Genomic DNA, 14,948 nt, shown 5'->3' with positions numbered 1-14,948 from the left:
TTTATTCTTACAAGATTTGCAGGTTGGCTTTAAATGGGCAGCTGGAGGGCTGCAAAGATGAAATACAATGACATGGAGATGTACCATGGATTGGCACTGAAACCAGAAATGACACACAAAACTTGTGGTTTTGCACGAAGTGAAATTCATTTAACTTCCTGCAGTTGGTATCTGTAATTTAGAAACTGGCGAGCCTCGTTCTCAGGAAGGCTTGAGAAAAAATGGCTAAATTTTAATTTCTTTTAATTTTTCAAGTTGGTTCATTTCATATTACATTGTGCTTGCTTCTGGGAGAGTAGATAATTTTGCAACATAGCTATCAAGTGTGTGAATCGTTTGGCCCTTATCATACAAGGAAAACAAGGGGAAATATGTATAATTTGAATTACATCTGAATTTTACATCTAGGCATCTAGTTCTGATGTGAAATTTATTGAAATTCATGAGGATGAAAGCTACAATCACGTTAACATCCGAACAACCTTGTTTCTGCCTTTTTTTGTCAGGAGGGAAGTTGGGGACACACAGCCTGTGCTGTTTGCTGTGTTTTGCTTATGGAGGCTTTAGGGCCCTTTGTTTAACACAGGGGAAAAAACAGTTTGTGCTGGTGTTATTCCTCACCTCAGTTAAATAAACCGAAGCGATCACATCGAGTCAATATCAGGCTTGTTTCCAGAGCCATGATTTTGTGCCTTTAGCACACATTTGAGGGCATGTTTGGATAGTGGGTGTCATGAGCAATTTCAAACACTGCAGGTGGATCACGGCACTGCCTGCCAGGGATTCCACCCAGGCTTTGCCCAGCAGCAGCAGGGCTGCGGCTTTCTTTTCTTGGACTGACTGCTTCAGGTTGTTGAAAACACGTTTGGGGATTGGTGCCTGCACCTGGAGCCTGCTGTCACCTGGCTCTCAGGTTATGAGAGGGGATGGGTTTGGGTGCAGGTGTGGAGGGTCTGCTCCTGCTATGAGTTTCTGTCCATGGCAGAGCCACTTATCTCAGAATTCAGGCAAAAAACTCAAGGAAGAGCAGCTCTGTGCAAAACCAGCCCTTTGCTCTTTCTGCCATAGGCTTTTTTTTAATTTTATTCTCTGAGAAGGCTTGTTTTCTTGTTACAAGTAATTTTTCAGACTTCACAGAATCACAGAACATTTGGGGTTGGACAGGACCTCTGGAGTCACAGTCACCTCGAGCGGGTGACACTGAAACATGTCCAGTTGGGTTTGGGATGTCTCCAGAGAGGAGACTCCACAGCCTCCCTGGGCAGCTGTTCCAGTGCTCTGCCACACTCAATGAACAGAAGTTCTCTCTCATGTTGAGGTGGAACTTCTTGTGGTTTAGTTTAGGGCCATTGCTCTTCATCCTGCCTCTGGGCACCACTAAGAAGAGTCTGGCACCACCCTCTTGGTACCTGTCTTTGGGATATTTGTATGGATTGATGAGATCCCCTCTTGGTCTTTTCCAGTCTGAGGTTTTAAGATCTACATCATCAGAAGGCTCCTGGGCCTCCCATACATCAGCTCATGCTTAATTTTCATCGGCCCTTTTCTGTTAGCTGCAAGTTTCAACCATCCTACTCCTTTTAAGGGACTTTTTTTTTTTTTTTTTTTTTTGTATGTGTGGAGGGGGAGAGGTTTGGGGTTTTTTTTTTGGTGTGTTTTTGAAGGCTGTGACCCTTTTCCCTGGGCTTGAGTGGTGAATGCACTTAGAGAAGGGAAAACAAATGGCACCTTTCTTTTTTTTCTGTGGTTTCCCTTCTGTTTAGAAGCGCTACTGGAAACACCGATGTTTTGTTTCCTCTGTGTGCTTGACCTTGATCTTACGGCAGTTTTTCCTGTCAATTTGGATGCTGTACTTACAGTAAAAGGTTTCAGTAGCAGAGGAGTTGGGTGTAACACCAGGGTGACTGGCTGTGAGTGGTCCCTTTGGCTCCCTGCTGAGCTGTTCTGAATTCTTCCCCACCAGCTGCTCATGGTTGTACTGTACCAAGCCCGAGCTAATTTTACTCTTTCTTCTGTAAGACCTACTGGCTTTGCCTGGGATTTGAAGCAGAATATTAAAAATGTTACTCTGTAGTCCATCACTTCCATCTGGGCTGAAGTGAGGAAGCACTGTAGATCTCTCGAGAGGTCCGTTCTTGGCTGAATTCCACGCCAGCGAGGTTTGGACTGGAATATGGAATTTTGGAGATTTATAACAGAGCTAATGCATTTTCTCTCCATAATTTCAGCCTTAGCTGTGCATATTGAACTCCAGTGTTTACCCAAATCCTGTGCCCAGGTATGTGTGCACAGTGTCAGTGGTTAGGAAAAATGGCACATAATGTGTTTGGTGTTGGTCAAATTAATTTGTCAATAAAAAACAATCCGCGCTGCAGGGAAGAGGAAAAAAAAAAACACCCCAAGAACCCAAAACAAAAAGAGCAAAACCTGCCTTTCTTAGGTAAATCTCCCTGCTTCCTCTCCAGCCACACAAATAATAATTAAAGAGCTCTTTTAAACACAAGTGCTCAGGGAGGGTAGTGCCTGCACGGGGGTGTTTTACCTGACTGTTAAGATAACGAGTTAGGGAAGGCAGGGCCATTACCTGCAATAGGGAATTAACTCCTACAGATGTGTTTACAGCCTTGCCGAGTCAAGCCTCCCCATTCCGTGCCCTGCTTCTGGAGTGTGTTCCCCGTTGGGTTGCCCAGCTTTCATCTCATCCCATCCCTGTGTTCCCGTTCCCAGGCTGAAGCGAGACTCGCGGCGAAGCGAGCGGCGCGGGCGGAGGCGCGGGAGATCCGGATGAAAGAGCTGGAGAGGCAGCAGAAGGAGGTAAGGCCGGGGCTTTAGGGGGGTGCCTGGGTTGTATCCAGGGAGGAAGATGTTCAGAGATCCTGGAACAGAGGGCTCTTTTGTATTTTGTTGAAGTAGTCTGCCTGGAAGTAATGTTGATCAGAGAAAAACCTGGAAAAAACACGGAACGTGGAAAGGATTTTGTCTTGGTGAAGCCGGTATAATTATTCACAGAAAATCCTGGTGGTTAGTAATTCTTGTTTAATGTTAAACTTCGAAGTATGCAGCTTCTTTGTGTGTCTGTCGGAGGTGGTGGATTCTTATCACTTCGTTAGGAATCCAATGAATATGGAAGACTCCTGGCCCTTGTATAACTCCACTGTGAAGTTGTTCTGCTTCCTGCTATGAGGCTGATGCTGTGCTCTCCCCAAGTTTGTAAGAAGGGTGGGCTGCTGCTGGCAGGAGCAAAGGTAGAAACTGCATTTGGCAATGCATTACCTGGTGAACTGAACCAGAAGTGCTCCAAACTTGTGCTTGGTGATGTGTATTCAGTGAAACAGCAGATCAGCTGCAAGAGGGACAACAGTAATCACATTTAGTTTTTTCAGTAGAGTTTTGAAGGAGAAGGAAGTAGTAGGGAGTCTGGGGGCAGGATCTGGGAATACGCAGTAAGAATAAGTGTGAGGCAGGAAAAAAGGGAAATGGCTTCACACTGACAGAGGGCAGAGTTGGACTGGATATTAGGAAAAACATCTTCCCTGAGAGACTGGTCATGCCCTGGCACAGGTTGTCCATAGAAGCCGTGGCTGCCCCCGGATCCCTGAAGTGTCCAAGGCCGAGCTGGATGGGGCTTGGAGCAGCCTGGGATAGTGGAAGGTGTCCCTGTCAGGGGGTGGAATGGAATGGTCTTAAGGTCCTCTCCAACCCAGGCCATTCTGTAATTCAGTGGTTCTACATTTGCTTTAGGTTTCAGAGCAGGATCTGGTTGAGCTTTGTAGCAGTGAATCAGGAGGTGACAGCAGGATGTGGATCAGGAGGTGACAGCAGAGCAGTGCCAGTGCAGGCTGCAGCAGCCAGCCCGCAGAGAAGCTCTTGGGCAGCTTGCCCACGCCCAAATTTTGGCGAGGCAGGTCTGGATGTGTCTCAGCTCCCCCGCTGCAAAAACAGAGCTTGAGGAAGGTGGGAGCTGTTTCCTGCTGCAGTTGCTGCTTTCTGAAGGATGTTTCTTGCAACCTGGCCCACAGTGGGAAGCGTTGTCACTGCTGTGCTGGCAGCTGGCCGGGGGACTTGGGAGCAGCCGTGGGAGGGCTCTGCTAAACAGGCCCCACGTGTTTTGTTTGGGCAGCAGAGTAAATAGGGGTGTCCTGGCAGCTGACACCATCTAATTTACAGGTGACTTAATGGAGCTGATGACCCCTTTGCAGATTAAAAGCTGATGCTGCAAAGGGTGTCTCGGTAAACTGAAATTTAGGTGTGAAAACTAAAGCTCCTGCAATTAAGAGCTTGTCATCCGAAAACCTGTGAAAACTTTATATGGATAGAAACTGAGTAGGGCAGGATGCCCCTCTGAAATACCAGAGTCCTTGAAAGCTCAGCCAGATACCCATCACAATCTGCTTTGTAACTCACTGGCATAAATGACACATTTATTTAATATTTTGCATGTTTAGATATTCTGTAACTTTTTGAAATAGATTAATCTTAGCCCCCAGATGCCAGGTAGAGATATTAAGGATAGCTGCAGGAAGTTTTTCATTGCCACAAGCGTCTTGCAGGTATTATAAAACATAAATACAGAAATTTCCCAAGCAGCAATCAACACAAGATATTTGGCACATACCCCTTCCTTGGAGGGGAACCTGCTGTGACACTGGGGTACAGACACAGGGGTCTGTACACCTGGTTCTCTGCCATCTTCATTTCCCTTTGCAAACTTTTCAGAAACATGAACACCGCTTTTCCACTGCTGCCATGTTAAATAACCAGAAGTTAAAGCGCTTGCTTTACTACTTCAGAAGGCTTTTTAGAGCCCTAACTCCCTTCTGAGAGTTAAAAAGCAATAAATGAATTTATTGCGTGTGCATGTAGTTTTTCATGCTTTAAGCTGTGTGCATGCCCTGGCAGGCTTCTTGTGGAGCATGGATTACTTGAAAATATATTTACACTGTTGGTCTGAGTTAAAAGTTTCCAGGTGCTACCATTACAGGCTATAACTATGGCAGTGAAAGAGGGTGTTTTAATGATTTGGATTTGGAAACTGGCTCCTCTCCTGCCCACCACCTCATATTTATGACATTTCTCAATCTTGCACTTCATTTCCCTCATTTTAAAGTAATTGGGTGACTTTTGCACGAAGAGTCTATGCATACAATTGAGAAATTGCACAGCAGGCATAGATGGGGTTTTGGCAGAGAGCTCTCAGTTGCAGGGTGAGATGTGGGAATGTTCCTGTGGAAGACTGCACTGCGGTGGGGCAGGATTGCAGGTGTGCTCCAGAGCACTCATCGCCTGGCACGTCTCATCACCTGGCACCACCTCATGCCAGGCAGCACAAAGAAGGGTAACTGTGCCAGTGGTTTGGGTGTTTTGGTTTGGTTTCTTCACTGGGTTTTTTTTCTCCGGGGAGGGGAAGCTAAGGAGGTCAAGATGAGCACAAGTTTCATAGGAAAATACAAGCTGAGTACATGAAAAGTGTTTTCTGAAGCTGAAGAAGAAAGTGAGCACAAGAATCGTGACCTGATCACAGAATCCCAAAATGTGTTGAGTTGAAAGGGCCTTAAAACTTAACTTGTTCCACCCCGTGCCATGGGCAGGGACACCTTCCACTAGCCAAGGTTGTTCTGTCCAACCAGGTCTTGAACACTTGCAGGGATCCAGGGGGCAGCCACAGCTTCTCTGGGCAACCTGTGCCAAGGCCTCTCCACCCTCACAGGGAAAAATTCCTTCCCAATACCCAGTGTCAACCTGCTCTCTGGCAGTGGGAAGCCATTCCCCCTTGTCCTGTCTTTCCAGTCGCTTGTAAATAGTCTTGCACCATCTTTCCTGTTTGATGGGGCTCCTGTCGGAACATTCCCAATTCTCCCAGCCTTTCCCCATAGCAGAGCTGCCCAATCCCTGGGATCATCCTGGTGCCTCCTCTGGACTCTATCCAGCAGCTCCAGGTCCTTCCTGTGCTGGGCCCCAGGGCTGGGGCAGCTCTGCAGGTAGGGTCTCACCTGAGCAGGGCAGAGGGGCAGAATTCCCCCCTTTCCTGCTGCCCACACTGTGGGATCAGCCCAGGACCTGGAGAGTTCCACTGAAGATAAGGATGTTGATCACTCTTGAATCACATAGATGTGAATCAGTTTATGTATTTATTAGAGAATATGTTCCTGGTGATGAGGCTTTAGGAAAGGCACAGGTCTAACAAGTGTAACAGCTCGAATTCTTCTGACTTCTCATTCAGAGCTCCTTTGTCATTGTTACCCACCAAAGATGTAAATAATTAATCTGGAGGTCTGGTTAAATTCTCTGGTTTGCTTCCACACATCTGTGAGTTCAGGACAGCTCTCATTGCCAGGGCCTGTTCTCAGCTGGAAGGACAATTGAAATACGTGGTATTTTCTTCCTTCTCTGTTTTCCCACTGTTGGTGGGAATCAGAGCAATGATGAGTCCTGGTTTACCCCATACCATGCTGCCATGCTTTTGAAACATTTGGTTTCCAGCTGCAGGGTCTGAGGCCAGTCCCTTTTGCTTGTACTGTTGAGATGTGCTTGATCCTGAGACAAATTCCTGTGTGCACTCAGGTATTTATTGTTAATTTATGCAGAAGAGCAAGTCAGGAGTGGGCAGCCCAGTTTTTCTGAATAATAATTTGTTAATTCTCATGGGGCTACAAGGTGAAATTGGAAGAAGAATTTTTTTTCTGTACATTTTTTTCTCTCAGAAGCTTGACCTGAAATGCATTAAAGCCTTTTTTCCCTAGCAGTATCTAACAGCAGCAGTTTGGAGACAAGTAAAAGCTGCAGCAGTTGGGCTAATCGTGGAGAATGCTTTCTGTAGGAGTGCCTTCTGTGTGTTCTGCTGGCAAGGCTTTAAATGTCTCTTCAGGGGCTGACACTTGGAGACCACAGTGTAAGCTGATATTAGTGCCTGAAGTGAAAAGAGACTGATCTCCTCCCACTCCTTAATCAGTGGGATAAGGCTCTTCCCTGCCAGTTCACACAGCAGATGAGCCTGTATTTCTAGTTCAAGGCAAGTGGACTGTGCTGGTCTCCTGCCTTCACTTGCAGCACTTGCTTTAAGGGCACAGCATAAAACTTGCCTTGGCTGTTTCGTCAGTTGCTTCCTCATTTCACTTGCACATGCTTTTACCCCTCTGGATTTGTATTTCTTTGGAATAAAATATGCTACCAATACTTTCTAGTAAAAAAAAAAAAAAGGGAAAAGCAGATTCTTGTGGCTTAAATGGGGAGGGGTGAAAGTGACTATGAAACGTGGTGCTTACATAAGCAGGGAAGAAATGAAGGTTTGTGGTGGTTAATCTGTGTCATATACACTCAGTGTGAGGATGCCCAGGAAAATTTGGAGAGGGATGATGTGGATGATGTTTTTAGCAGACTGTTCTTCTGCCACCATCTAACCATGCAGCACTGGCTTGTTTTGTCCTGTTTTAAAACTACTTCTATGAAAATCTTTGTTTTTGTGGGCAACCTCCTTTGATGAGGAAACCAGGAAAGCTGTCTGCTGCTCATACTGTGGACAAAACACATTTGGGTTTTTTTGGTCATTCCCTAATATAAGCAACTGCTCTTTAAAGTATTTGGCTGCCTAGATGTGTACTGACTCTTTTTGGGGGGACACATCTGCAACAGAGGTGATTGTTTAAAAGTGTATGTTTTCACTTGTACCACACTTTCCAAAGAGGACAATATCATCACAGAATCCTAAAATGACTTGGGGTGGAAATGGCTTTGGAAAGGGCCTTAAAAATCCCCTAATTCCAACCCCCCTGCCACGGACAGGGACACCTTTCCCTCGTGCACTGCTGAGGGATCAGTCGCTTTGGAGCAGAGCTGTTGTAATGCTTGTAGGCTGATGGGTTCCTCCAAAACTCCAGGTTTTATAGAAAGCTGGAATAGTTAGATGATGCACTTGGCTTTATCTCCGAGGCCTCCCCACCTCCCTACATGGTGCCTGGCCTGAACAAGGGCCCCGTTGTTGTCTTGTCCATTTGGCAATTTGGGTCCTGGGCACAAGGCTCCTTGCGTGCCTTGCTTTGGACTCAGCAGGGAATACCTGCTGTGCCAAGCCTGGAGCCCTGGGCTTTGAGAAATAAAGCTTCCATGGAGCTGCCTCGAGGCACGGGTGAAAAAAGGCAGCATGGAAAAGTTGAAGCTTTGAGGTTAATCAGCTGTGTGGTAATTGCCACGTTTGAACCTGCGGTGTTTGGCTCCTGTGTGTGGATGAAAGGCACGCCGAGTGTGCCATGGAGAAGCCAGAGACTGGAATTGTGTGAGGTTCATTTTCCTCTTCGTGGCTTTCTTAGGGAAAGGGAAGGAGGGTGGTCACTTGTTGTGGGAATGCTGATGTTTAAATGAGTCCTACTTTTCCCTCCTGCGCTTGCTGGAATGGGAATTAAAGCTGCTGAGGCATTAATCTGGGTTGTGCAGTTGTCCTTCATGAAGGGGAACCTGATCAGGAGGGCAGGGATTGAGAGACAAAAGCTTTGCTTCCCAGCACTGGGAGCCGGATTCGCATGAGGTATCCCTGAGAGCAGTGAATGGCAGGGATCCTCCAAATACCCCACAATCTGGGAGACTTGGCTACCTTGCCACCAGAGCGTTGTGCAGCCAGCCAGGTGTTTTTGAACGAGAAGGGTTCCTTGGGGTTATTTTTCTTTGAGCCCAGAAACATTTCTGGTTTCAGGAAAGATGTGAGAAAAACCCTGTTTTCTGTTTTCACATGGATGCACAAAGCTCGTCAGTCAACTTCTCCAAGAACACAAAATTCAGATGCAGTAGAGTGGCTGTAAGGGTTTTGTGTATTATCAAAGTGCTCCAAGACTATGGAACAACAGTGTCAGCAGGGCATTTATTAAAGCCTGAAAACAGTGTGAGGCTCCACAGAAGCATTAAAAATTGACAGAGCAACCTGCAGGGATCCTTTAAGGCCAGCCATATACGTGCAAGGAATTTTCACACTCTGGCACTGTGCTGTGCACAGGTGAGAGGTGTGTGGGGTTGGTGCTTTTGTAACTGTGCCTCATCTCTCAAGGACAAATTCTGTCCTTCCAAGAGGAACAGTTGGTCTGGAGTTAATGCTGTTTGCTTTTATTGTGATGGTGGATACACGACTTGTCCTGGTTGAATATTTGGGCGTTCATTCCTGTTGTGGGGGGAGGCTGGAAAATTGAGAGGTCCTGGCTCACAGCTGGGCTGAGCCCTGGCCTGGTACAAAGCCCAGGGATAAAATGTCCCATGTGCATCCCAGAGCCTGGTGGGAATGGGAACAGGGATGCTGTGGTCTAGCCGGGCATGTGGATGATGCCCATACTGCTTTTGTCCTGCCTAAATCCACAGGGCTTCACTGTGCTCTTCTCTGTATTCATGTTCTGCTGTATTTTCTCTATAAACGCTGTTTTTTTCCCTCCAGAACGAGCTGTGGAGCGTTGCTTTGTATCCCTCATTCACGCTAGCTTTGTTCCTTGTTTCTTTCCTCTCCCTTTCCCCCCAGATCTATCAGGTCCAGAAGGTAGGGCTTGCTCGCTTTCATTCTTGTTTGCATGCCTACACACCTTGTGAGTCTTGCTACAGTTTCAGAATCACAGAGCCTTTTAGGTTGCAAAAGAGCTCCAAGATCCTCAAGTCCAACCTCGGAAATCCTCTGAAGAGTGGGAGGCGCTCAGCAGGCTGTAAATTTCCATATAATTCTGCCCTCCTCACCCATAATCTTGTGGGGTGGACAGTCAAGGGGAGTGGGGGAAGATGACCCATGTAAGATATCTGCTCAGGCACTTAATGTGATTTTTTTTTTTTTTCTACAGCCTGTTTGGCAAAGATTAAGCAGTAACAGAAAAGTGACTTGGCAAAGCAGGGTCAGAGGAGGGTACGGTGGCTCCCTGTGTCACCTGTGTGTCACCTCTGCTCCTATACTGAAGGCCAGGAAAATCACTGGAAGTGTTTCAGGCTGGGCAAGCATTTAACAGGTGCCAGCAGGAAGAACAACTTTTAGATGACTTTATTTGCACAAAGTCACTGAAGGACATTGGGGATGCTGTGTTTGAATTCATAATCCTTGGGTAAATAAACTGTATGGCCTTCCTTCCAACAGCACCCAAGCATTAAATGTGCTTTTATATTGTTTAATCCTCTCTCATCTCAGTTTAAAGTCGTGATCTCTTCCCTCCTCCCAATTTCCCTTTCCATGATGATGGCAAAGAGGATGATAACAGTAGCTCTAACTGAGGTCACTTGCTATGTAGCCACAGAGATTTTGGGGGTTGTGTTGTGATGTCTGGCCGTTCTACACTTTCAGCATGTGAACTGTGTGGCACCTAGAAACAGAAATAGCTCTTCAAAGAATATTTACAGGGAGGGAGAAAGTACATTTTTCTTCAAGCCTGCCATTTGCTATACAAATTTGAATATTTCTCTTTTTTTTCCTGAGATATTTTTACTGCTTGCTGTGTGATGAATGTCTTCCTAAACCACAGTGTGCTTGGTTTTGTTGTGGCACTCCAGCTGCCCTAACTGCATGTTTCATGACCCAGCCCTGCATGTGCTTCTTGGGAGTGCTGTTCTCCTCTTTTGAGTGTGTATGTATATGAAGAGAGCTGCTCACATCATGTGCTCTGGTATTTAATCCTGACCCCATCAATTTGACAACAAATCCCTCTCACTCCTGGTTTTATTTCTGGAGTTGACTACATGCTGAGTGACTCAACGTCTGCCCATGGATCGACAGGCTCGTTATTAATCTTCTTTATGGGGACTAATTTAACCTTCTGGTGCAAAAGCAGCCCCGTGGGAGCCCAGGAGGTTGTTTACTGTTGGTGTCCTGACATGGATGAGGAGATAAGTGGGTTATCCTCCCAACATCCCGAGGTGTGTTTGCGAGTGTGGCAGTTTGACTGTCGCGCAGTGAGCAAATAGCATCTGGAATTCTCTATCAATGGTATTAATGTCATTAATTATTTAATTGTAATATCACTTTTCAAGGCAGAAGGGAACCTGAGTCCAGCAAGGGCCTCTAACTGAAACCTAAATGAATGGAAAAGCACCATTTCCTCCTTTAACCCATTGGAATCAGGCCCCTGGGGGCAGAACAGAAGAGTCAGTGTAGAGAAAGAACTGAGAAAAGTGGCTGTGAGGGGCTAAAATACTTGAGACCTCAAAAGCTGCCAGTTCAGTCCAGTATGACATGTGCTCTTTAAAAGATTATAAATTAAAGATAGTCTCTGGGCAGTCTCATTCATTAAGGTTTTTCTTCAGGGGATGTTAAGCACGTAGCTGAGTAACTTGAAATGGAGAAGGAAAATCCTCTAAGTGGAACTTAAACTGTGGTATAGCAAGTCTTGTAAGGGCTGTTCCCTTATCTGCCTTTTGCAAGGCTGAATTCATAAGCCAGTGTCAGACAGTGATGAGAACATAGGGCATGAAAAGGAAGCAGCAAGCCCTGAAAAAATTACAAGTGTGTTTATGGATCCTTCCTATGTGTGAAAAAGGATTCTCCATTTTAATAGTGTGCTTCTGTTTTCTAAATTGATGTCTAGTGTTAGAAAATGTTCTCAGTCTGTTAATGGCTAAAAAGCCTCTAATAAGGCTTTACCTGACCTGCTTTACTGCAAAGCATATAATCTGTAGGTTCCCATCGTGTACACAGCTCTGGGAGTTCATGGAATTTTCAGGGGCCATTCTCAGGCTGAGGTGTGCATAACAGGTAATTTTATAACAAGCTGGTGCATGGGTTATGAATCTGAAGTGGGTATAAAGTAATACAGCACTGAAGAATGTGCAGCTGTTTGTTTTGGTTTATCAATAAACAGTGAATGAGGTTTTAAGGGTGAAAATAAAATTACATTAATACCATTGAGCGAGTGCTAAAACCAGAGTGCAATACAGAACAGGTTTCTGAATTTTCTTTTAATCATTTCCTAAGGTTTTGGCTGTTGATACTCTTGCCTCCTCAAGCCTGTAAGAAAGCTCTAAAATATGTGTTATTCTTCCTTAATTAAGCAGGATTTCCATTTGGCTATTGCTGCGCTTTAGGCCAGTGATTTTAATTCACACTGGAATAATTTTATTGGGCACCATTATAAATGTGAAATTCTTGAGACCAGATTTGACAGGCTTGTTTGGAGGGGGGGGAAGAAAAGTCCTATTAAACCTGTGGATCTTTAAACAACTTGCTGCCTGGAGGAAACACAAGTTCATTGGGAAGTTCCCAGTGTTGTCTTGGCCTGCACTGGTGGATCTTATCCTCTTGGACCCTTGTTGGTGCTGCCACTGCTGTCAGGTGGGTCAAACATAGGCAAAAAGGCTGTTGCTCTGAAAGGAGCTCTGTGGAGCTCTAATCCAGCAAGTCAGGGTGCCCAGAGATGAGGTGTACCCAACTTGTCTGCCCAGTTTGACAAACCTTTACGGGAAACATGATTTGACAGCAATTTTCATCCTGGAAGTGTCCTGCACTCGCCTCCCTTGTAATGAGTCTTGACTTAACTGGGTCAGGAATTCAAGACTCATTACTCTCCTTGCTCCTGTCCCCCAGCATGGGGGCTTTTGCACTGCTGAGGGAGAAGAAGCACCCTGGTCATCCCCAAACTCCCCTTTTTCCCCTTTCCAGGCAGCTCTTCCCAGGCACGTGCTACAGAGGGCTCCGGTGCCAAGCTCTCCCTGGCACGTTCGTGTGGAGCTGTGTGGCTTGGCCAAGGCCTGGCAGTGCATGTCTCAATGTTCTGTGTTTGCTTTTCTCATCTAAATTCTGTTTTTTCCCCCTTTTCTGTCTGTAGAAATATTATGGGCTGGATACTAAGTGGGGAGACATCGAGCAATGGATGGTAGGACTTGATCAACATAGCTCAACAACTTTTGAAGTTCTGTGTAGTTGCTAGAGTTTGGGATCCCTCAAAGTAGGTATTTTCACGCATTGGGAGTGTGAATTCTGCTCCAAACAATCCCACAGTCCTGCTTTTCCAGCTGAAATGTGAGTTTTGATCAGCGTAAAACTGGCAAGGACTGGGTTAGAGCCGTTTCTTTTTACAGACCTCTGTCCACACTATCACTGGAAGATTAGGTTAGGATGAAAACCTGTTAAAGCCCCTTGGGATACAGGGAGTATTTGTGCTCATTTTACTTTTTGCGGGTTTCATCACCATTTGAGTCTTCTTAAATCTGCCTTCAGGTAAATTGTGGGCAGGTTTCATTCGTGCTGTTTCATTTCTCTTAGCACTTAGTGGCCCAGGGGAATCCCTCAGAGGAGTTATTACTGCTGTGGTGGCAATCCTCACTTTTTTCCAATAATGCAATGCCCTAGATTATAAAATTGGCTAAAACCAGTGAATACCAGCTACAGACTTGGCCACTAGCAACATCTGACCGTTTTAGCACCCATGATATGAGATAAAGAAGTTGATAATGGGCTGAAAGTCACTGGCTTTGAGTGTCTTTCAACCCTAAGTTTATGAAACCAGTTACCAGCAATGCCAGAGGAAAGCTGTGGCCTTGCCCTGCAGAGCTGAGTAGTGCACACTGGAAAAGGCAAAACTGAACAGCCGACTCCCAGTGTGGAAGGTAACTTCCCAAACTCCCCAAATTCCTTGGTCTTTGATAATTAATCAGTAAATACTGGTTTGCATGGACCACCCACCCACCCACCCCAGACTCACACTGAGTCTCCTCAGATCCTTGCTGGATGAGCATTCCTCCACCTTACTGGCAGTTCCCTTGCTTGGAAATCAGCTCACCTGTGAGAATCTGTTGACTACAATGTTGAAACCCTTTTTTTTTTTTTTTTTTTTTTTTTTTTTTTTTTTTTTTTTTCTGTTTTCTACCGCTGTTTCCAGATTCACTGGCAAATCAATCTGTTAAAATCAGCTTGTTGAAATGTAAAACATCCAGTGGCGTTTCCAGTATTTGTGTAGCAGAAGGGAAGAAACTTGGGGTCACAGAGGTGGGAGGAAGGGTTCTTCTGCTTTGACAGGGTGTCATCTCCCATTGTTTGGTTTAACTTTACTGGCTCCTAAGCGTGGCAGGAGTTCACTGTGTGTTTCTGGCAAGTTCTGTTGCTGTGCCTGTCCTCTCAACATCTCCCTCTGTTTTCTCTCTGCTGCCTTGGTAGGAAGACAGTGAGCGTTATTCCCGTAGAGCCCGAAGAAATGCCTCGGTCAGTACCTACTTTTGTTTTTTTTCTTTAGCCAGATATTTCAGATTAAGAAAACAGATGTGTATTAGACACTTCCTTCTCAAAAGAAAAGAACCAAAACAAGCTCCTGCCACCCCCGGCAAGTGGAAACCCCAAAGCCACTTCCTGACTTCTCTGCCCTCTCCCCAGTCACTCCAGGGAGCTTTTGCAAATATGCAAGAATAAAGGGGGTGGAAAATGGGGAAATAACCTGTCTGGAGTGTTTAATGTTCATTAAAGGGCCAAGAGCATAGAGCAGGGAACACCTGAGCAAGCTCCTCCTTCACCCTACAGTAAAACACTTGACGTTTTCTTGGGCGTGTTATGATTTAATTTGCTTTCTGCTTACACTTTCAATGCAATTCTTTTTTAAAAACATTGAGCTTGTGCATCTCTCCTTTACTCCTGTCCCATCAAAGCCATCAGCATTTGCCTCAGTGCCTGTTACCTGTGTTCTTTTCACTGTTCTTTTGTCTCTACGCTCTCTCTCGCTAGGCTTCGGATGAAGATGAGCGCATGTCAGTGGGTAGCCGTGGAAGCCTGAGGGTTGGTAAACTGTGCAATCTCTGTGTGCATGTCTGTGTACGAGTGTCACTGTCCCCCTGTGTCCCCACACTCCGGGGGGGATCGTCCCTGACGTGTTCCATGTTGGGTTTTTTCAAGTACATGTGGATCACTGGTTCTGTCCAGTGTGTGCCCTGTGCAGGATGCTTTGTAGTCACTGTTATTCACTCTTGCAGGAGGGACTTAGCCAAGACATTGGTATCTGCATGCACCCCTTGTAAGCTCCCCT

The 14,948-nt window shown here is 45.8% G+C and overlaps 1 protein-coding gene across 13 annotated transcripts in view; it reads left to right on the top strand.

Moving 5' to 3' along the window:
- Window positions 1-14,948, top strand: part of LRRFIP1 (LRR binding FLII interacting protein 1) — a 100,922-nt gene that overhangs the window by 40,972 nt on the left and 45,002 nt on the right. For 11 of the 13 annotated variants that reach the window (XM_066322464.1, XM_066322463.1, XM_066322465.1 and 8 more), the window contains exons 2-6: window positions 2,728-2,814; window positions 9,491-9,508; window positions 12,765-12,812; window positions 14,093-14,137; window positions 14,651-14,701. In XM_066322464.1, coding sequence (XP_066178561.1) covers window positions 2,728-2,814; window positions 9,491-9,508; window positions 12,765-12,812; window positions 14,093-14,137; window positions 14,651-14,701 — 249 coding nt within the window. The remainder of the gene's footprint in view (window positions 1-2,727; window positions 2,815-9,490; window positions 9,509-12,764; window positions 12,813-14,092; window positions 14,138-14,650; window positions 14,702-14,948) is intronic. The other 2 variants (XM_066322461.1, XM_066322462.1) reach the window with 1 other exon arrangement.

This window comes from Sylvia atricapilla, chromosome 7, assembly GCF_009819655.1.
Source record: "Sylvia atricapilla isolate bSylAtr1 chromosome 7, bSylAtr1.pri, whole genome shotgun sequence".
NCBI lineage: Eukaryota > Metazoa > Chordata > Aves > Passeriformes > Sylviidae > Sylvia > Sylvia atricapilla.
This window is presented reverse-complemented; position numbering and strand designations above follow the sequence as displayed.